Source organism: Lampris incognitus, chromosome 5 (genome assembly GCF_029633865.1).
Source record: "Lampris incognitus isolate fLamInc1 chromosome 5, fLamInc1.hap2, whole genome shotgun sequence".
In the NCBI taxonomy this organism is placed as follows: domain Eukaryota; kingdom Metazoa; phylum Chordata; class Actinopteri; order Lampriformes; family Lampridae; genus Lampris; species Lampris incognitus.
This window is the reverse complement of record NC_079215.1, coordinates 57,341,234-57,364,305: the sequence shown is the minus strand read 5'-3', so window position 1 is coordinate 57,364,305 and position 23,072 is coordinate 57,341,234. Positions and strand designations below refer to the sequence as shown.

The window sequence follows — 23,072 nt, the reverse complement described above, 5'->3', positions numbered from 1 at the left end:
CTATTTGTACAATAACATTTAAGATGTTCTGTGAAGCCCGTCACTCTGACCATAGTCATAATACGGTGTAATGTGAGCATAATATTATATTATCCATCCATTATCCAAACCGCTTATCCTGCTCTCAGGGTCGCGGGGATGCTGGAGCCTATCCCGGCAGGGCCCACACTTGCTGGTTGTCCATCGTGCCTGATGATGACCATCTTCTTCTATTTGTGGGTCCTTTGAGGACTCAGATAGCAGAAGATACCTGCACAGAGATGGTTTTTAAAGTGGCATGGGGGGTGCGCTTCTCCCAACGCCACATGACTTGATTGTAGAGGAGATGGTTCCGATGGCAAGGGGGATCCCTAGACGACCGGCACCTCCACACAACTGCAGGGGGCTGCCGGAAATCCAGTTTTTTGGAAACCGCCTCAAAGCGTGCCGCCACAGCTTGCTTTTCTGTTGGGGTAAGCTCCCTTAGCCTTATGTCTTCCAGACTCACCCACAAGGCAGCGGGGCAGTGGTTGATAGGTGCCAGGGCGTGTCCACCAGGGTGGGCCTGCACACCATATCTCTGGGGCCCACTGCTGCTCCGAGATCCCCTGCCAAGTTAGCCTGGGGCCGCAAGACCCCAGTTACCACGTGTGGCCACGGGGAGGCCTGGCAGGAGTCTTGGTGAAGGAGAGGCTATGTACTGGCAAGGGAAGGGTTACACGCTAGGATGCTTCCCTATTCGCCACAAAGGCTAGCCAGCGGCAGCAAGCTAAGGGCAGGAAGGACACAAGCGGGTTGGAAGAACACGTGCACCTTCCCTCCAACGACACACTGCTGCACTAGACGCATCACAACACTCTGTGTGTATGTACACACACACACACACACACACACACACATTCACACCTAGGGACAATTTAGTACGGCCGATCCACCTGACCTACATGTCTTTGGACTGTGGGAGGAAACCGGAGCCCCCGGAGGAAACCCACGCAGACACGGGGAGAACATGCAAACTCCACACAGAGGCCAGGATAGTTGTGTATTATAATGTCCACAGGTGCAGTGCATTATGAGGAATGTGGCTAATGAGCTGCACAACTGTTATACTGCATTGTGATCCCTGAAACGATGCTTTATAAAACGACCACAAGCCACTCATAATGTTTCATAATAACAACCATGGCGTATTTATATGTGTGGTTATTAATCATGGCAGGGTTATTATCATAATGTGTGTCATACTAAGCAACTGTAAGTGGTTTTTGCTGATGTGTCCATCGATGCTGGACACGGGTGTTAATAAAACACCATTATGTGCTCTAAGAAAAGCGAAAACCTCAAAGTAAGAATGATTGAAAAGCCCTTTGTAAATACGTTTTAATGCACAATTTAAAAACATGGTATTGACTATTTTTGCCAGGTTAGGGACACAGCTGTGTCACCAGGGCTGGGGGAGCGAGACAGGCTTTGCACCCTGCAGATGTAAAACGCTTGCTGGCGAGGCAACCTTTTTATACTCAGCAGCTGTTGCATGGAATAAGCGGCCTCCAGCCATGAAGGCAACTGACGGAGAGGCCAGTTCCCAAACTGCTACACAGTTGTGGTGTAGGAGCAGGTTGGTTTCAATTGTTATCTCATATGCTGCTAAGATGTGTGCGAGGAGCCACCCATGTCGAGTATTTATTGCCCAATATAACATTTCCCCTTGTGCATTTATAGTGTCTCTGCTGTACAGGATGTGCTGTTTGTGAATGTGTGAGCTGTCACATGTGTCATTTGCTGACGACTATCCCACTTCCATCAAGGACACGACGGACATAAGCATACTAGCCGTCTTACGTTACCATTTACAAGCTGTAATAAATTGTATATGGAGTCCATATCCTGTATTTATTTATGTTTTATTATCTCCCCCAGGCAGCAGCCCGGAAGGGATTATGTTTTTGGTCACGTGTGTGTGTATGTGTGTGCGCGCGGCTAATTTCGCACTACTGGACGTATCACCCTAATTGCTGTGTGTGCAGTTGTCAGTGTATGATGAAGACCCTCTTGTGGTGATCCGGCTCCCTCACGCCTCTGGGCGCACGCGCTTCCGATGGCCTCACCATCCCACTTCTGACACCAACGTAGTGAATTCGGGGGGCAGCCGGGAACCTCCTCCGCAGTCGGGACGCGAACCCGGGGTGACTACGGTAACCAGTTGACCAAAGGGTCCGAGCCGTTAGTCAAGGGCTAGCGAGTCTACTCATTCGTGGTCGTTACAATAGTGTAACGTGCATGGATAAGTAGACACGGTGGTCCTTGACTAACGAGTCGGACCCTTTAGTCGACTGGTTAACGTTGTCGCTTGCGGCGTGTAAGACACGGGTTCGCGTCCCGGCTGTGGCGACGGTTCCCGGGCTGCCCCCCCGATTTCGCTACAATATATTGAATGCCAAGGTTGTGTCACGTGCAGGCGATGCACGTCCACAACACATTAAATGTGTAACCCTATCAACACAACCGTAAGTACTGAATACTTTCAACCCTGAGTTTGGCAGTAAGTTCAGTTAAAACGATGAACATTCGTTTGGCCGCAGCAACCCGAGTTCGTTCGAAGACGCTTAACCGGAAACAAGCAGCCCGCGTGACACAAAAACGTAAGGAATCATGTGGCGCTGTTCCCAAAAGACACATGCGGTGTATGCAGAATATTGTGGCAAAGGATCCGTCTCCCAGATCCTTACCCTAACCATAACCGCACCAAAACCATACCAAAACATGAGCACTGAACCATCCCTAAATTAACGGTACTAACTAAATAAAGTAATAGTAGTAAGTAAACAAAGTAATAGCACTGGACTAAAGAGACGTTGCTGAACATCACATCAGTGGCGGCTGGTGCTAACATTTTGTTGGGGGGGGGCGCAATTTACCTTGGCGCAGCACACCTGACAGCTGCTTTAATGTCCACACAGTCACAGACTTATTAAGAAGGACGATGTAGCCTATAGATTTCATCAGGGTTCGTAGACGGTGGATGATTGACAGTCGAGACGAGGCGTCGTGGTGGGCGTGAACATGGTTGACAGCCACGAGAATTGTCCGATCACATTAGATCAAAAAACATTAAAACGACACCAATTCATTGCCAATAAAAGTGGGAGTGCCGAACTGCGCCCCTGGAAAATCTGAAGAAACCAATCAGACAGCAGCCTCAGGTCACCTGCTCGCCACAAGTTTGAGGGCTTACATAAGGTATCGTTTGGCCGGCGCCCCTCACCCAGGAAGTATATGTGTTCAGACAGAAATCAACCAAACACCATTTGGAACCAATATTCAATGCTGCTGACAGACGCTCACAGACCGGAAACACTTTTATTTCCTAATTATTTGCATTATACAACTAAATTATATTTAACATGTTTTAAGATTTTCATCTTTTGATGTTTGAAGGGGGCGGCGCCCCAGCGTCCTGTACTGGCCAGCTGCCAGTGCATCACACATGTGGTTAAAAACATTCTGGAAACCGCAAAACATGGGCAGTCAATATTTTTTGAGGAATGCAAATAATTTGTATTAAGAACCTTTTGTTTGTTTTCAAGAATTTTCAGATTTTCAAGAACAAGGGTGATGTGCAGAACTGTAGCAACTACAGAGGTATAAAGTTGATCAGCCACAGCATGAAGACATGGGAAAGAGTAATAGAAGCTAGGTTAAGAGGAGAGGTGATGATCAGCGAGCAGCAGTATGGTTTCATACCACGAAAGAGCACCACAGATGTGATGTTTGCTTTGAGAATGTTGATTGAGAAGTATAGAGAAGGCCAGAAGGAGGCACATTGTGTCTTGGTAGATTTAAAGAAAGCATATGACAGGGTGCCGAGAGAGGAGGTGTGGTATTGTATGAGGAAGTCGGGAGTTGCAGAGAAGTATGTAGGAGTGGTGCAGGATATGTATGAGGGCGGTGTGACAGTGGTGAGGTGTGCGGTTGGAATGACAGATGGGTTCAAGGTGGAGGTGGGATTACATCAAGGATCGGCTCTGAGCCCTTTCTTGTTTGCAATGGTGATGGACAGGTTGACTGATGAGATCAGGCAGGAGTCTCTGTGGACGATGATGTTCGCAGATGACATTGTGATCTGTAGTGAGAGTAGGGTGCAGGTGGAGGAGAGCCTGGAGAGGTGGAGGTATGCACTGGAGAGAAGAGGAATGAAAGCCAGTAGGAGCAAGATGGAATACCTATGCGTGAATGAGAGAGAGGACAGTGGAATGGTGAGGATGCAAGGAGTGGAGGTGATGAAGGCGCATGAGTTTAAATACTTGGGGTCAACTGTCCAAAGTAATGGGGAGTGCAGAAGAGAGGTGAAGAAGAGAGTGCAGGCAGGGTGGAGTGGGTGGAGAAGAGTGTCAGGAGTGATTTGTGACAGAAGGGTATCAGCAAGAGTTAAAGGGAAGGTTTACAAAATGGTAGTGAGACCAGCTATGTTATATGGTTTGGAGACAGTGGCACTGATGAAAAGACAGGAGGCGGAGCTGGAGGTGGCAGAGTTGAAGATGCTAAGATTTTCATTGGGAGTGATGAAGAAGGACAGGATTAGGAACGAGTATATTAGAGGGACTGCTCAGGTTGGACGGTTTGGAGACAAAGCAAGAGAGGCAAGACTGAGATGGCTTGGACATGTGTGGAGGAGAGATGCTGGGTATATTGGGAGAAGGATGCTGAATATGGAGCTGCCAGGGAAGAGGAGAAGAGGAAGGCCAAAGAGGAGGTTTATGGATGTGGTGAGGGAAGACATGCAGGTGGCTGGTGTGACAGAGGAAGATGCAGAGGACAGGAAGAAATGGAAAGAATCACCCCCTGTGGCGCCCCCTAACGGGAGCAGCTGAAAGTAGTAGTAGTAGTAGTAAGAACGTTTTGTTTGTGAGGTGATGTTGGACTTAACATTACAAAAAACGCCATTTGTCAAAAACACTACCTTCCTACTGCTTCTTTCAAATGTAACCCCTGGAACAATCCAGATATACACAACAAGCAAACCAAAACCAGTCTTGTATTTAAGAAATACAACCACGTAGACTCCCAGTTACGTGCCTGAAGTGTCCTCGGGGAGGAAAACCGGATCTCTGCACTATGAAATGTTAACAGAACAAACAGGCACGTGTGCTGCTTTTAGCCGATTTACAGTATCTACAAAACAGGTGAAAAGCAGTCCTAATGAATCCTGCTGGCATGTAGCTGCATGGATCATTATCCACAATATCCATTATACACCCCCCCCCCTACAGCCATTATAACACATTATAATCCTAGCCTGAAATTATATTATGATACATTAAATTATGTCATTCTGAAAAGTCTTTATAACAGGTTATGGATATTGTTATGAAACATTAAACCCACCTGCACATAATTATAACTATGCTTATAATGTATTATGATTGCATTGTACAGAGCTAAATATGATAATGATAATAATCCATCCTTTATCCCAACCGCTTATCCTGCTCTCAGGGTCGCGGGGATGCTGGAGCCTATCCCAGCAGCCATTGGGCGGAAGGCGGGGAGACACCCTGGACAGGCCGCCAGTCCACCAAAAGGCAGGCTGACTCACACACCTAGGGACAATTTAGTACGGCCGATTCACCTGACCTACATGTCTCTGGACTGTGGGAGGAAACCGGAGCAAACCCATGCAGAACATGCAAACGCCACATGGAAGATGACCCGGGACGACCCCCAAGGTTGGACTGCCCCGGGGCTCGAACCCAGGACCTTTTTGCTGCGAGGCGACCGCGCTAACCACTGCGCCACCGTGCCGCCCCCAAGTGTTAGCTTTTACAAGCAAGTTCTATGCAAAGGACAGAAGTGTTAAGTGCTCATGACTTCTGAGCACATTTTGAATCCTGCAGGGAAATAAGTAGGCTACTTTAACTAAGCTGGTGACCAGCTAACAGCACTCCACTGCTGTGCAGTTTATGAGGGGCCGGTGTCCCCAAGGCCGTTTCTCTAGAAGTAGCAAAACACCCTGCATAACAGACAGAGGGCCGCCAGCGGGTGGAGGCACAAGTGGAAAAAAAATACATCCATGCCGGATTCAAGCTCCCAAGACCTTGGTTCGCTGCGTAGAGCAGTGGTCCGGTCATTGCGGGCCATGACTCTGCAGACCTGCATTCAAACCAAACTCTGCAGCAGCTGCGTTCACTCACAAGTCCCCGGGTCTCCCCAGCTGAAACTGTGCCATTTGGCAAAATCAGCTGAGAGAGCTGTCGAATGGTAGGAATATCTGCAAACTTCTTGGCATTCAACGGCAAACGAGGGACATGTCGCAGGTAAGGAAACCTCACATATCACTATATATGGCAGCGTAGCCAAGGCTCGGCGTTTTCGGTTTTTATTTTTCAAAGCCATCCAGCATGCCGAATTTCGCCGCAAGAGGGCACTGTTACATAACCTCACACGAACAGGAACAACTTTTGGATCCGGGGAAACATGAAATCCGGGTGAAAATCAGTTTAAGAATCGGTAAAAATCGAAAACGCCGGGTCTTGAGTGTAGTGGACACGTCCTGCCCATAATTCAGCATAGCCTTTCACTCGTGGGGATTTTCAACATGTGCAGTTCAGCGTTTAGTGGACTTGCTGACGTTAAGAGCGCCATATTTGTTCAGGGCGGGGTTGTGAAAAAATAAAATAAGCAATAAACGACACACGCGCTGGTGTAGTTAAAGAAAGAAGTTGTTCGTCTGGGTTTTCTCGCAGCTTCCACAGCAGACAGCTTGCCTTCACACGTCTTACAATGAAGCCCACGGCGTTCTGTCTGATCAGCACATGCCATGGAGGCAGGAATCACTGAGCCAGGACCCCGGGGGACCCCCTACTCTTTGTGATAAGCGCCATGGGAGCCTCAATGACCACAGTGGGGCAGGACCTCGGTTTAACGTCTCACCTGAAGGACGGCAGCACAGTGTCCCCGTCACTGCACTGGGGCACTGGGATTTGATATTTGTTGTTTTATTAGGACCAGAGGGAAGACTGCCCCCTTCTGGCTCCCCAACACCACTTCCGGCAGCACCTCGGTTTTCCCGGGAGGTCTCCCATCCGAGTAATAGCCAAGCCCACACCTGCTTAGCTTCTGAGCCAGGGTACATGTAGTGTGTGTGTGTGTGTGGGGTGTGTGTGTGTGTGGGGTGGGGTGGGGGGGTTGTCTGGCATAGGTGATACCTTGAAATAAAGAAACCTTTGCCAAGTTCAATGAGAAGCAATTAAATCTCATATTTGGACGTTCCTTGAAAGCTATTTGCATAACAACTCTATGTTCCAACATGGTTTTTCTGTTCCCTGCAATAACAAGATAAAAAAAAAAACCACATATCCAGAATTTGCATACAAATTGAAACTGTTTACACCCTCATATTTTTGCCAGCATTAAAAACAATGCGAGCCGACACAGACATCATGAACAAATTCCATAAAACAAGCTTATCTGATTAATGAAAAGCTCACACCGATATACACCACGCTAATAAGACATATGAATAGCGCAGCATATGCAACACAGTCCCTTTACAATGGTAGAAAACTGGTGATAGTTTAGAGAAGGAATTGTACATGATTATAACTTCGACTACTATTAAAACTGAATGACTCGGTGCTCCTATAGCGTTTCACCTTTCAGAGTTTACCACCAAAAACAACAAATCAGACTGCCATTTTTACGCATTTTCTCTAAAATTGTCTTAATTCAGTGATCAAAAACATGGTTTTACTATATTTAACTAAAATATATATATATATTCATTGATATTATTTTTTATCCAATTTAGTCTGCATCCGCTTGGTGACTTTAGTATTGAAATAATTCTAGAAAAGTGCTGTTTGAAAATGAACATGACATGGTCGTAGTGTAACAGTTTACCTGAAAATAAATACTATTTGCTAGTCCTTTTAAACTGTATTTGCCTGTACTGAACTTGAGCTGTTAGGTTTAAGAGATAAAGATAGCGGGATATTAACACTAAATGAAGGGATTTTTTTTCCAACAAAATGATTTTACACAGTAAAGTGTGCACATGTCTCCCCTGGATGACTTTACAGGGGTGTTTTAACTGGACTTTAAATGGAGTGATGAGGTTATTAAGAGGCATATCAGATGGGTCCACAAATGGGTAGATACATTTTGTTATATAAATGCATTTCAACACAATGTAAGTGTACAAAGCGAACATTTCGTCCCATTTTTTTGTCCTTCTTTATCTTTATTTAGGGATATTTAGCAGAATGGCAGCAGCCGAAAGTAGTAGTTGATTTATCATTCATAAAATATAACTCGTCCTCTATGCCATTTTAATCCAATTCAGGAACACGGGGGACAAGGAGGCTATCTCACTGAGTGAAAAGGAGGGAGACGCCCTGGACACTCAGCTAGACAATCGTAGTGCCCTCTTATCGTGAGGAATAATGCCAACTATAAGCCACCATCCTGTTGATCATATATTACATCATATCATATCATGTCATGTCATATCATATCATATCATATATCACATCATATATCATATATGATATGATATCATATCATCATATCACATCATATCATATATCATATCGTAGCATATCATCAAATCACATCATATCATATATCATATCATATCACATCATATCATATGATATATCATATCATACCACATTGTATCATATCATATTGTATCATATGATATATCATATATGATATCATATCACATCATCATATCATATCATATATCATATCATGCCACATTGTATCATATCATATCATATATCATATATCATATATGATATCATATCATATCATCATATCACATCATATCATATATCATATCACATATATCATAGTATATCATCATATCATATCATATATCATACCATACCACATTGTATCATTTCATATCATATTGTATCATATGATATATGATATGATATCACATCATATCATATACCATATCAAAGACGACAGTCCTCTTACCATTCAAAGTCATGGGCTCGGCAGATACAAGACTCAGCTGAGAGGATCCTGGAGTAGTCTTTTCCCAGCATACAATAGTTTCCAGGCCTTCGTTTCATGTAGATCTGCTTTTGTCCCATCACACACGGCTCACCCTGTGGGCACAGGAAGTTTCATGAAGAACTCAAAAGGTACTAATCCAGGGTACTAATATCTGCCTGGCAAGAACCCCAAAAAGTGAGTTGGAGAGGGCGTGGTCAGGCATACCTGATTGTGCAAGTGCCAAGTTTGATAGTCTTCCTCGGTGCATTTCCTGCTGAAGATAGACTTGTAGTCTACCTTGATTAGCTGCCATTCAGAACGGTGGCTAAAATGTCCAAAAAAGCTACAGTGGAGATGTAGTATGATTATTAGCCTATATTTAAAAACACAATAAAAGATTTATATTAATACTTCACTTTTCTTATTTAACAGACACTTTTATCCAGGGTAATTTACCAGAGGGTCAAGAATTAGCAGATAAATTTGTGTATTACCAACATCATAGACTTCTAAATAATAATTATAGCCAATGAATCACTTACTACTATTGATGGTGTATACTATTACTATTGTAAACTTCTAAAACTTGCAGTGGCAGTAGCCTCTGAATTTCAATCTACAAGGAGCCTGCAATGAATTTGCCTCTTCAATGACAAAATTCAGAAAATTGTACAGGCAGTCAGTGCCTCCATACTAGGTACAGGGCATGTGTTGTCCCCGTGTCCACCTAAAATCAATTCACATTGCATGACACAGTTTGGCCCCGCCAACCATAAAATCTTGGAGGACATTATACAACATCTGAAATCCTCCTCCTGCTGCCTTGATGTTCTTGCCCAGAGGCTTTTTCAAAAATGTTTCTGATTGCATGGCCTTAGATCTACAACATTTTTAACACATCTCTTCTCTCAGGTTTCTTCCCACAGGCCCTGAAAACTGCAGTCATCAAGCAACTCTTTAAAGAAAGAATATTCCAGACACTTCAGACTCACTCTACTCTCAGATGTATGTCTCTTTGGATAAAAGTGTCTGCTAAATTAAATTTTAACATTGCAACATTGTAACTTCACTAATGAAACAGTAAAGGCCCACATCAAACCTCCCGTTTCTGAGTAAGATCATTGAAAAAGCCGTTTTCCAGCAGCTGAAAAACTTCTTGGCACTAAACAACCATTTTGATATCTTTCAGTCAACATTTCAATCGCACCACAGCACTCTTGTTAAGGTCTTTAATGACATCACTGAAACACAGACAGTGGAAGAATCTCAGTCCTGTTATTATTGGATTTCAGTGCTGCATGTGACAACCCAGCTACTGGGGATGCACAAGCCAGTGCATTCTTAGTGTCGGTCCCAGGCCCAGGTAAATGGCAAGGGTTGCATCAGGAACCCCATCCGGCATAAAACCCTTGCCAAATCAAATATATTACTGCTACTACCACTACTTTTGGCTTCTCCCATTAGGGGTCGCCACAGTGGATCATCTGTTTCTATCTCTTCCTGTCCTCTGCATCTTCCTCTGTCAAACCAGCCACCTGCATGTCCTCCCTCACCACGTCCATAAACCTCCTCTTTGGCCTTCCACTTTTCCTCTTCCCTGGCAGCTCCATATTTAGCCTCCTTCTCCCAATATACCCAGCATCTCTCCTCCACACATGTCCAAGCCATCTCAATCTTGCCTCTCTTGCTTTGTCTCAAAACCGTCCAACCTGAGCTGTCCCTTTAATATACTCGTTCCTAACCTTGTCCTTCTTCATCACTCCCAATGAAAATCTTAGCATCTTCAACTATACGACCTCCAGCTTTGCCTCCTGTCTTTTTGTCAGTGCCACTGTCTCCAAACCATATAACATAGCTGGTCTCACAACCATCTTGTAAACCTTCCCTTTAACTCTTACTGGTACCCTTCTGTCACAAATCACCCCTGACACTCTTCTCCACCCACTCCACCCTGCCTGCACTCTCTTCTGCACTCCTCATTACTTTGGATAGTTGACCTCAGGTATTTAAAGATGAAGTGCTATACTTGACACAGTCGACCACAACATACTAATAGACTGGCTGGAAAAATGGATGGGACTTGCTAGCACAGCACTAAACTGGTTTAAATCCTGCTTAAAGGACAAGGACTACTTTGTGTCTATAGGTAAATACAAATCTGAGCGGACAAAAATGATCTGGGGAGTTCCCTAAGGCTCTATTCTTGGGCCTCTTCTGTTTAACATCTATATGCCCCCACTAGTTCAGATTATGGAAAACAACAAAATATGTTACCATAATTATACAGATGACAGGCAGATATACATAGCCATATCACCAGGCGACTATAATTTCATACTGAGTAAGTGCATTGAACAAAATGATTGGATGTCTCAGAATTTTCTTCAATTAAACAAAGATAACACTAAAGAAATTGTCTTAGCAGCCAAGGAAGAATGATGAAAAGTCAGCGTTCAGCTACAGTTGGTAATGTTAAAAACCACAAACCAAGCTAGAAATCTTGGTGTGGTCGTGGACTTAGACCTGCATTTAAATAGTCACATTAAGAGAATCACAAAGTCAGACTACAATTACCTGAAGAATATACGAAGATTTAAAGGATTGATGTCTCAGCAGGATTTGAAAAAAAAAACTTGTCCATGCATTTATCACTCTGCTCGAGTCCTTACTAAGACCAAAGGAGTGGATTCCATCACTCCAGTTCTGAGGTCTTTACACTGGCTTCCTGTCCGTCAAAGAATTGATTTTAAAATACTGCTTTTGGTTTATAAAGCACTGAATGGCTCAGGGCCAAAATACGTTTCTGGTCTTTTGCTATGTTATGAAGCATCCAGACCTCTCAGATCATCTAGGACAGGTCTGCTTTTTGTTCTTAAATTCAAAACGAAATACGGAGAGACAGCCTTCAGTTTTCTGTGCACCACATATCTGAAACAAACTCCAATAAAACTGCAGGCTACAACTGTCAGTTCCTTTAAATAAAGGCTGAAGACTTTTCCTGTTTGCCGCTGCCTTTTATGAAATCAAATTTCAAGCTCTTGATTATCATCTTACACTGCACTATTCCAATTTTTCTGTCACAAAAAATATTCAGCCAGAGAAAAAATACTACTAACAGCAATTTTGACCGGGCCCTTGTCTCTCATTAATTTTCATTAGTCTGAATAGACTCAAAACACATTCACCAAAAAATCAACACTTTCCCTAAAGTTCCCTCACCCTTCAAGACATTTATCTTTTGATAAAAAAAATAAATCCCAATTAAGGACTAAAGAGGAAGAATTAATAAATTAGTATAAGTCATTATTATCGTTTCACTCGATTGACAATCCTCTCCAAAAAAAAAAAAAGAAACACAAAAACAGGGCATGAAAAACCAGCTGGCCATCTCAGCCTGTTAGGATGCCAACACTTACGTCATGATCTGGTTTTCGGCCCCAGCCTCCACCAAGGTGCCGTCCACAAACAGAGGCACCAGAGAGAAGCTGTGTTGGGTCCACTGCCTCCCCTCATCAAAACTGACCCTGTGTGAGTGTGTCAGAAAGAATTCCCATCACAAACCTAGACACAGACAGGGCAGGGAAACAGACGCTCTCTATTAGAGCCAAGGCCATGGGAAGAAGTGAGGTTCAGATGAGAGTGACTGGCCTGTCTCAATAGACGAGTCTCCGAGTGTCTGTGCAATTACCTATCAGCCCAGGGTAAGTATCAAGGGGGGACATAAAAGGGATATAAAAGAGAGAGTCTGTCTGACTATCAAAGCAAGAATGAGGGAAAAAAAAACCTGCGTAGTTACCACATTTAGAATGCATGAAAAAAGGACATGTTTGGTATCAAATATGAAAAGAGCAGCTTCACAGGTCAGGGCATAATCTCCAGCAGAGTGGTGATGAGAAATAAAGGGCTCACAAAAAAAGGAGCATTTCATATTCAGCTACAAAACTGCAGAGTAGGAATGAAGGCAGTGAAAATGAAAGTCGACGGCTTTCATCACCGTAGCCGAGACTCTATTGATTCTGATAGCTTATCAACACCGGTGCTGAAAAGAAGAAATACCTGAGTATGGCACGCCCGAATACAGCACTGATGTCTGCGCTTGAGAGAAAGATAAAATGCCCCTTGTTGTGTCAAAAACTCCCCAACGTCCTCGTTTAGCTAAAAGCGCCGACAGGAGGCAAAACAAAAACATTTGACATGCATCCATTATGGGGATTCAGGCTAGGGCAACACTTACCATTGCACTGGCTGAGAAAGATGCACCATTGCTGCAGCCAAGCGCAATAGAGGACTTATTTCTGCCCATCTATCATTTTATCGGTTCCTCCACCATAGCACTTAAATTGGTTGGGAGACAAAAATGCAGCAGGCCACATTTCATTGGCTCTGAAACTAATTTCAGAATTGTTGCAAAAAGCGATTGGAGACAACACATCTTGGTCTCACTTGGATTAGTCTGCACTGAGGCAAAGCGCCGGCGCCCGGGCCGGTAAGGGAAGGGCGATGTGTTAATGACAACACCAGGATGGGGGTCGGGGCAGCTCGCTGTTAACGATAAGTGGGGTAAAAACGTATCTAAGTTTACATTTTCTGAGCCTATCAGTGGAATTGCGGTGAAATGGTATCATTAAATAGGTTTCACATGTCATCTTTATGATCATTATCGTAAAACAAAGCCTGGAATTAGAAAAAAATAAAAACCTTCCAGGAAAAGCAGTGCATGGTGGGACAGGGAGGGAATTGATGTAACTCAAGGGGAAGCGTGTTTGGAATGGAGACCTACCACAAGTGTCTGGTTGGCGCAGAGGGCTGTTTCACTGCGATGAGGGCCCCTCCTTTGTCCAGGAACCACACGTTGTGCTCCTCTTCAAAAATCTGGACACAAAAATAAAAACGAATCTCTCTCCTACACCGCTCATGATAGAGTGCCTAATGGTTCATTTTTGGCCTCTAAATGCTGCAAGTGAGGAATTAGATTGCATAACAACACATGGCACCTCAGGAGAGTCACCCTCAGCTCACCTGTCTCCAGCTATTGCCGGCGTCAGACGATATGAACATGCCGACGTTGTTGTAGGACAATTCCGCGCCGATATTGCCTGTAAGTGAAAGCACCAAAAGTACATTTCATGAGAAGTAGTAAGTCGTTTGGAAACGTCACACGAGGGGGCATATATGCACGTTACATGCACAGCCAGTCTCAACGACTCCAGGATGGATTTTGTTCCCTGGCTTACTTCCTAGAACCTCCAAGCATGGAAAAAACACAAAGGGACCTCAAGTTAAAGTCTATGGAAGAGAATATTATTTAGCCAACATATGGGGTAAGGGCATCTACTGCTTCTGTAGTTGCTCAGTGTTACGGCGCAGTAGTTTTCCTGTACTTTTACTCAACAAGGGCACCCGTTGCTCCTGATCTCTTCCGCTACCTTGGCTGCAGCTCTGTAAATAGGATGAGAATGGTGTTTGATATGTTAGTGAGATAATCCCTACGCCGGCTAATGTCTGTGAAAGTGCAGCAGGCATGTGAGTCACAACGTCGAGCTAAGGCCCTGGCAATAATATGTACACACACACACACTCTGACAAAAGAGTACAAACACGGCAGTAGAGCTGCATAACTTAAATTCAACATTCTTTCACATCAGACAAAGTGGGAAGCTCGACAGACAAGCATGCACACACACACACACACACACACAGAGTTTTGTAACACTGTGACCTCAAAATAGTTGTAAGATTTTGAAATTAATCAACAAAAACTGACTCACAACAGATTCCCAAGGGTGAGAAAATGTGTGTTGCATATCCAGAGATGCTACTTTATGGTTTGCTTAGTGAGGCTGATTGTATTGACAAGGCATGGAGGGCATATCTGATTAGGTAACTGACTCCAGGTAACAGATCAACATGCTGTACAGAGAGAGAGAGAGAGAAGGATGTGTCAAGTCAATTTTATTTGTATAGCCCAATATCACAAATTACAAATTTGCATCAAGGGGCTTTACAGCAACACTGTCAGTAGACCCTCGCATCGGATAAGGAACAACTCCCTAAAAAAAACCCTTTAACAGGGAGAAAAAATAGGAAGAAACCCCAGGGAGAGCAACAGAGGAGGGATCTCTCTCCCAAGACGGACAACGTACAATGGATGTTGTGTGTGCACAATTTACACAATACAACACTGAAAGAGGATAACAGAATTATAATGGTGTGAGGAAATTATGAATAGATGGTGCTGCAGACAGTAGCATTGGTTCTGCACTCTTATACTTCTTTTTTTGCACATGTGTTTAGTTTCCAGCGCCCACTCACTGATCACGTACAGCAGGGAAGAACTTCTAAGCCTCCAACTGTCCACTGGACAAATGGAACAGAACTTTTCACCAACTTGTCCTGAACGTTTTAACGAAAGTCTTGCCGAGGTAAACCATTTTATCCACCGCGGGAATTTTCATAATTTATTCTGGTCAGTGTATATCCCAGCCCAGGCCTGTGTTAAAGAGGCGGTAAAACAGCTGGCTGATCAAATTACAAACATGGAGTGCAAATATCCAGACTTCCTACTCATTATCCTTGGGGATTTTAACATAGCAATCCTCAGCCACGAACTGCCAAAATATAGACAGCATGTTATTGAGAGACTGACTGGTGACTGGAGGTGCAGCTGTTTGTAAACTGGGAGAAGAGTAGAGGGGACAGGACACAGCCTTGAGGGAACCCATGCTGATGGTCCGGGAGTCAGAGACGTGTTGCCCCAGCTTTAAGTGTTGCTTCCTGTCAGATAGGAGGCTGGTGTTCCACCAGCAGTTGGAGTCAGGTGCGTGCAACTGGGAGAGCTTGTCCTGCAGCAGATACGGGATGATGGTGTTGAAGGCATAGCTGAAATCCACAAACAGGATCCTGGCATAGGTTCCTTCAGAATTCAGGTGTTGGAGGATGAAGGGGAGCGTCATGTTTACTGCTTCGTCCACCGATCTGTTGAGTGATTGCATTGTGTATTCTCTTTTCTGCTCTGGGTATCACCCACCACTACCAACTGTTTCCGGCTTCCGCCTTTGTTAATTTCAGCTTCGTGAGATTAATAACTGCTGTTTATTCTCATACTCTCTCTCCTTTATATTATGCCCAAACCTCTTCATCTATCCTACTGATTTTTTGCCGTTTTCTGTGCTTAGGTCACTTGTCGCTAGATCCTGTAGTTTTGTTTATCATACGACTGGTGTTTAGTAGGCAGCTTCTCGTTCCTAGCTTGTTACCAGCTTTGAGCTTAGCCTAGTTTAGCAGTTAGCTGTATTGCATTTGCAGTCAAAGCAGCCTCGTTAAAACGAAGGTTTGTGGTGACTGTTCCGTACATACAGATAGGTTGTCTCTATTAGAGAGACGTGTCCGTGAGTTCGAACAGCTTCTTTTGGCTAGGATTACATTACACATGGCGGGCACTCCAGATAGCCTTAGCCCCAGGCCTGACAGCAGACCTGCTATTGTTAGCACTGGCTCAGCCTCATTGGCAGATGCAGCGCAGTTTGTCTCTGTTTACCGGCGTGAGAAGGCTCGCAAGAGCAAGCCCCCGGTCATTTGGCCTGGTCTGCAGTCACCTCTCCCGACTGCAAACCTATTTTCGCCCCTCACCAGCCCTGTTTGTAGTTGGACCGGCCATCGTGCTTCTCCCGCTCCTGTCGACAGAGTAAAGCAACGCACGCTAGAGCTAGGAGACTCCATTACCCGCAATATCAGATTAGCCTCGCCAGCCTTGGTTCACTGTTTACCCGGGGCCAGAGTCTCCGACATGGAGGATAATCTTAGGGTGCTGGCATCATGGAGGGGAAAAACAGGGAACCCAGGCACTCAGCACCACTACTTTCACCCCCATTGTTATTCCATGTCGGCACCAATATTGCGAGGATGAAGCAATCGGAGCTCACAAAAGCCAGCCTAGTCAGGACACTCGACTTGGTCTCTTACCTGTGAAGGGCAATGATGAGATGTAAAGTAAGCTCACCTCAATGAACTGCTGGCTAGCTTGTTGCAGTAATGAGCAGGGATTCGGCTTTGTTGACAACTGGCCTTCTTTCTGGGGCCGCTCTTATCTGCTGAAAGTGGACGGCATTCACCCTACTGGGGATGGCGCTGCTCTTTTGTCAAGCAATATAGATAGCTGTCTACATGTGGTTTAGGAGCTAAACTAAAGGGAACACTAAACACTAGGGACTTATCATTCAGCGGGCTGCAGGTGATTAGAGAAACTGCAAGATTTAAACCTAGTGTCCATGTGTCAACTAGTTTAGTTAAAATGTTTCGTCAGAGAATTTCTCATAGTATAGATTAAAAGACTGACAGCTTGGTTTGTAACATTGAGATTGTCTCCCTACCCTGCTGTATTGCTCCCAAGCTCTCCTCTCCTAAATGTGTGAATCACAATAATCATTCCTACCACTGGTGGTGGTGAAATGTGCAACGTAATTCCTAATAACCTATAGAACCAAACGTCTAATACTATCAAAATGTTACCACGTCGTTCAAAGCGTAGGTCTTCAAAATTGCCGACTGATACAAGGTGTCTAATTCCAATAATGTTTCATCTATTGGTAGCTCTAAAGTTCTGCCTACTACTGATCACTTCAACAAGATGCTTAAATTTGGTTTCATAAATATCAGATCACTGTCTACCAACACCTTACTAATCAATGATCTGATTATTGAACATCGTTTTGATATAATTGGGTTATGTGAAACATGGCTGAAATCAAACGCTGTCCTTCCCTTAGATGAAGCTTCCCCACCTGACTATACTTATGCCCAAGTACCTCAGGCAAAAAAAAAAAAGTGGTGGTGTCACTTTAATATTTAAGTCTAATTTAAATCTAATAACAGAAAGTTGAATCAGTTCATCTGTACACAACCTTTATTATTTATTTATTGTGTTTATTATTTTCAATTGAACTTCTAAACTTGAATCTAAATTCCAATCTTCTGAGACTCTTATTCTAAGCCCATCTCTCTCAGCCACGAATAGACTCTGCTCAGACCAGATTGTAATACTCTATTGACCTCCTGGCCCTTACTCACTATTTCTTGAAGAATTTTGAGATTTTGTCTCAGATCTTGTTACTCATTCTGATGAGATTCTAACTCCTTGCGATTTCACTATTCATCTGAATAAGGTGGTGATCCTCTAAGTAAAGCCTTTCTGGCACTTGTTGATACTTTTGGGTTCGCTCAAGTTTGTTCAAGAGTCGACTGTGTCAGATCGTTTTCTCATAAAATTTGAAGCATTATTGGCCTGTCCTGTTAATGTCAGCAAATATGTAATTACCACTCACTACATTGGTCCATCCACTGTAGCGACATTTGGCTAGCAGCTTCCTGAAGTCTTGGCTCTTTTCACAAGAACAGACAATTTATTAGAATCTGTGTTCATATGCAGATCGTTCACAACTTGATAAGTGCTGTTTCTGTGCTATGGTTGGACAAGCATTGGCCAGGACCATCCATCCATCCAGCCATCCATTATCCAAACCGCTCATCCTGCTATCAGGGTCGTGGGGATGCTGGAACCAGGACCATTACATTATAGTCATGGCACATTATATCACTGAGGGAAGGATTAATCCGAAAGTCCTTAAAACTAAAGCCATCAACAAAGCACAAATAGGGGCATTGGTAGCTGTGGAGATTGGGGACATTTTGGACAAGTTTGGGATCAGGGGAAAAGTTGCAGCTATCACAGTGGATAGATAATGCATCCAACATGGATGTGGCAGTAAAAAAAAAATTACACATTAAAATAAGCTGCTTCGCACACACACACTTAATCTTGGGGCTCCAAGTCTGTACACAACTACCTCAGTGGCAAAATGGCATTATATAAATGATGGCATTATATAAATGATGGCATTATATATAAAAAACTGACGTCATTGAAAGTGTAAGTTGATGGCAATGATCCCTTCACATTGTTCTCCTCACCTCCTCTCCAGCTCTAACGCCAGCCCTCTGATGGGCTGGCGTTGGAGCTGGAGCTTCCGATCGAACCAGCGACCGGAAGTGTTGGAGCTGGAGCTTCCGATTGAACCAGCGACCTTCCGCTGGTTCGATTCCCGTCTCCTGCGGAGGGTGTGTCAAAGTGTCCTTGAGGAAGAATGTGAGCGATTTTGAAGAAAACAAGAGAGAATGAAAGATAGGACTAAAGACTCCTTTCCCCTTCCTACTGGTGGAAGGAATTTGCTAGAAAGAGTTTCCTAGGAACTCTTGTGTCTCACCTGTGGCGACTAGGATCCCTGGTGCTGAGCTCTTGGTGGAGATTGTTCCCGACAGGTAGGGGTTCTCTGACATCTGCAGTTGGAGGTGAAGTGAACAGAAAGGCTGGAGGAGGAGGAGGAGGAGGAGGAGGAAGGGGATGAAGATGTAAATTCCTCACTTACAAGGTAAACAGTGCATGGAAAGAATCAGCAGGCCGAAACGGTCCATAGGAGGCACCATTCCAGAACACGAACACTAATAACTTTGGAGGGAAATTTGTGCACTTAAAACCTTATGAAATTAATTTTCTTTAAATGTAGACGAGTTAACGTAACTGTGTTCCACAGCACAGGTCTCACAACTCATAAACACGTTTGTTTGACTGGAAACGATATTGTGCTTCTCTTTCATGCCAGCGATAACTTTTCCTCTTCATATTTATTTATTCATTCATTCATTCATTCCCCCTTTTTCTCCCCAATTGTACCCAGCCAATTACCCCACTCTTCTGAGCTGTCCCGGTCGCTGCTCCATCCCCTCTGCCGACCCGGGGAGGGCTGCAGACTAACACGTGTCTCCTCCGATACATGTGGAGTCGCCAGCCTCTGCTTTTCACCTGACAGTGAGGAGTTTCACCCGGGGGACGTAGCGCGTGGGAGGATCACGCTATTCCCCCCAGTCCCCCCCCCCCCGAACAGGCGCCCTGACCGATCAGAGGAGGCCCTAGTGCAGTGACCAGGACACATACCCACATCCGGCCTCCCAACCGCAGACACAGCAAATTGCATCTGTAGGGGTGCCCGACCAAGCCGGAGGTAACACGGGGATTCGAACCGGCGATCCTTGTGTTGGTAGGATAATTCATATTTAAATTGAGTTTTGAGAAGGTGATTACCAATTCTAAGACTTGAAAACTTTTTTTTTCTAAATACAATTCTGCATAAATATGTTGCGGCTGCCAGTTAGCTTGGGGAAGGGACATGTGGCGTAGTAGAAAGTAAACACTAAAGAAAAAAAAAAAAAAAAAAGAAAATCTGAATAGAAGCAATTTCTCCAGCCTTCCCAAGAGCACCGAGTGTGGGTCTTTAGCTTGTGCTAATTACATCCTGCCTGCTGTAAACACACAGCGTAGTGAAATGTACACAGGCGCGTGAAGCCAAATCTCCCGGGCAAGTGTAAAACAACAGATAACAATTACGTGTGTTCACAGAGCAGAAAGGAAGTGTCCTCTTTCTTCTCTCCAGCGGGAGGCGTGGCAGCGGCGTGGGGACACCGAGGGGACAGATACTGAACAGGGTAGCCGAAAAGACCCTGCGACACTGATTAAAGATGTCACAAGAACAATGGCAGGGGAAGGTGAAGCCGAGCCACGCCGCCCCGCGGGCTCCTATCAAACCGCAGGAGGCACCTGTAATGTGCCATGCTGTGCCTCCCTCCCAACAGCCGAGTGGGGAGCGTTCAGCTGCACACAGGCGGTGTAACGAGCTCGGAGACGCGGCGGCGTCATTTAAGCAGCAAACGGAGCATATCTGGATCTGTTAGTGTGCTCACTTCTTTATTTTTATAGCGTATCGCTCCTTTTAAAACGGAACGTGAGGTTGATTCCCAGGCGGAGGCGGTTTGAGATGATGTTGTGCCTCCGGAACAGAATTTTCTGTTAACTTTTATTTTTGTTGGTATTTTACCCCCTTTTTCTCCCCGGCTGTACCCGGCCAATTACCCCGACACTACATTACTTCCGAGCCATCCTGGTCGCTGCTCCAGCCCCCTCTGCCGATCCGGGGAGGGCAGCAGACTACCACATGCCTCCTCCGGTACACGTGGAGTCGCCAGCCGCTTCTTTTCACCGGACAGTGAGGAGTTTCACCAGGGGGACGTAGCATGTGGGAGGACCACGCTATCCTCCCAGTCTCCCCTCCCGAACAGGCACCCCGACCAACCAGAGGAGGCGCTAGTCCAGCGACCATGACACATACCCACATCCGGCTTCCCACCTGCAGACACGGCCGATTGTGACTGTAGGGATCCCCGACAAAGCCGGAGGTAACACGGGGATTCGAACCGGCGATCCCCGTGTTGGTTGACAACGGAATAGACCGCTACGCTACCCGGACGCCCATAATAATAATATCAATAATATTTTTCTGTTTGCAGACAGTTTTTTAAAAATGGCTGTTATTATTTGATCACCAGGGGGACGTAGCACGTGGGAGGATCACGCTATCCCCCCAGTCCCCCCCCGGAACAGACACCCTGACAGAGGAGTCCAGTGACCAGGACACATACCCACATCTGGGTTCCCATGTGTAGGGCTGCCCGAGCAAGCCGGAGGTAACACGGGGATTCGAACCAGTAATTTGGTAGGCGATGGAATACACCGCTATGCTAGCCAGGTGCCAATGTTTTCCATTTTCAATACCACACAACATCTTTCAGAGTGTTAGGCCACATCTGTGGAAAGTATTCACTGGGTCCTACAATACCTACTGCACACTTTGAGTCACTGCTTTAATCAAAGAAAGGTTCGACACTAGAATGTCATGAAGTCCTGCTGGGCCCAGTCGAAGCTTTAAAAGATGCCTGCCAACACAGTGATCGCCGGTTTGAATCCCCGTGTTACCTCCGGCTTGGTCGGGCGTCCCTACAGACACAATGGGCTGTGTCTGCGGGTGGGAAGCCGGATGTGGGTGTGTGTTCTGGTCGCTGCACTAGCGCCTCCTCTGGTGAGTCGGGGCGCCTGTTCGGGAAGGGGGGGATAGCGTGATCCTCCCACGCGCTACGTCCCCCTGGCGAAACTCCTCACTGTCAGGTGAAAAGAAGCGGCTGGCGACTCCACATGTATCGGAGGAGGCATGTGGTAGTCTGCAGCCCCTCCCTGGATCGGCGGAGGGGGCGGAGCAGCGACCGGGATGGCTCAGAAGAGTGGGGTGATTGGCCAAGTATAATTGGGGGGGAAAAGGGAGGAACAAATAAAAGATGCAACACTTGATACTATGTTGTCTAAACAATTCTTTGTTGTCAGAACGACACAATGTGTAAAAAGTAACACTTGTGTGCTGAAGAAGTATTTAAATATGGGGTTTGTGCTGCAAAACATTTCCATGTGACACAAAAATAAACAAAAATAATCATTTTAGAGGGCGAGCGCTGGATCCTACCAGGATGCAGTGGATGTCATTCCCGTCCAGGTCCGCGGCAGGAGCCTGCAGCAACCGCCAGTCTCGGCCCTTGTTGTAGGTGATGTAGGTCTTCACCTGGCTGTCCTGCCGTTTGTTAGCAATCAGCATACCTTTAATGCCAGCCACCTAAAGCGCACACAGACACACAGACACACACACACACACGCACACGAAGGGCTGAGTCTCAACTGAACACCAACTACACACATGCGAGCTATAAAGGAGGGACATAAATGATGCGTGTTAACAGCACACAACTCCTGAAGCGCTACCGAGACCCAGCAGCACATATTCTGGTCCAAACGAGGGGGAGGCGATTCTCACAGGCCCGGCTGTGAGGGGAAGCTGTGTTGTTACTCCTTTTCAAGAGCTGACAGTTGCAGACGGAGGTGCTTTTCCCTTGCCGGAAGTGTTATTTATATCACCGTCTCCACGTGTCGGTGCAGCAAAGGCGGTGCTAAATGGCGGCGTCACGGGCGCGGTGCCTCATCACAACATCATTCCTCCATCGAGACCCATCCCCCCATCTTCTCTGCCCCCCCCCCCCCCCGTGGAAACCTCGAAAGCCCTGACAAGCATCACCTTCATCTTCACAGAGGCTCATATGTAACAGAAAGGGGGGAGGGCCCTCCGGCGATGGCGGCCCCCAGCCTCGTCCTCACGCCGTTA

General features: G+C 45.5%; 1 protein-coding gene across 1 annotated transcript in view; it reads right to left on the bottom strand.

The window, feature by feature from the left end:
- The window catches only part of sorcs3a (sortilin related VPS10 domain containing receptor 3a), a 397,304-nt gene that overhangs the window by 69,108 nt on the left and 305,124 nt on the right, over window positions 1–23,072 (bottom strand). The window contains exons 10-16 of the mRNA XM_056280569.1: window positions 22,383–22,529; window positions 19,245–19,347; window positions 14,005–14,081; window positions 13,766–13,857; window positions 12,402–12,509; window positions 9,211–9,328; window positions 8,965–9,098 (exon numbers count right to left, since the gene is read on the bottom strand). Of these exons, the coding sequence (XP_056136544.1) occupies window positions 8,965–9,098; window positions 9,211–9,328; window positions 12,402–12,509; window positions 13,766–13,857; window positions 14,005–14,081; window positions 19,245–19,347; window positions 22,383–22,529 (779 nt within the window). The remainder of the gene's footprint in view (window positions 1–8,964; window positions 9,099–9,210; window positions 9,329–12,401; window positions 12,510–13,765; window positions 13,858–14,004; window positions 14,082–19,244; window positions 19,348–22,382; window positions 22,530–23,072) is intronic.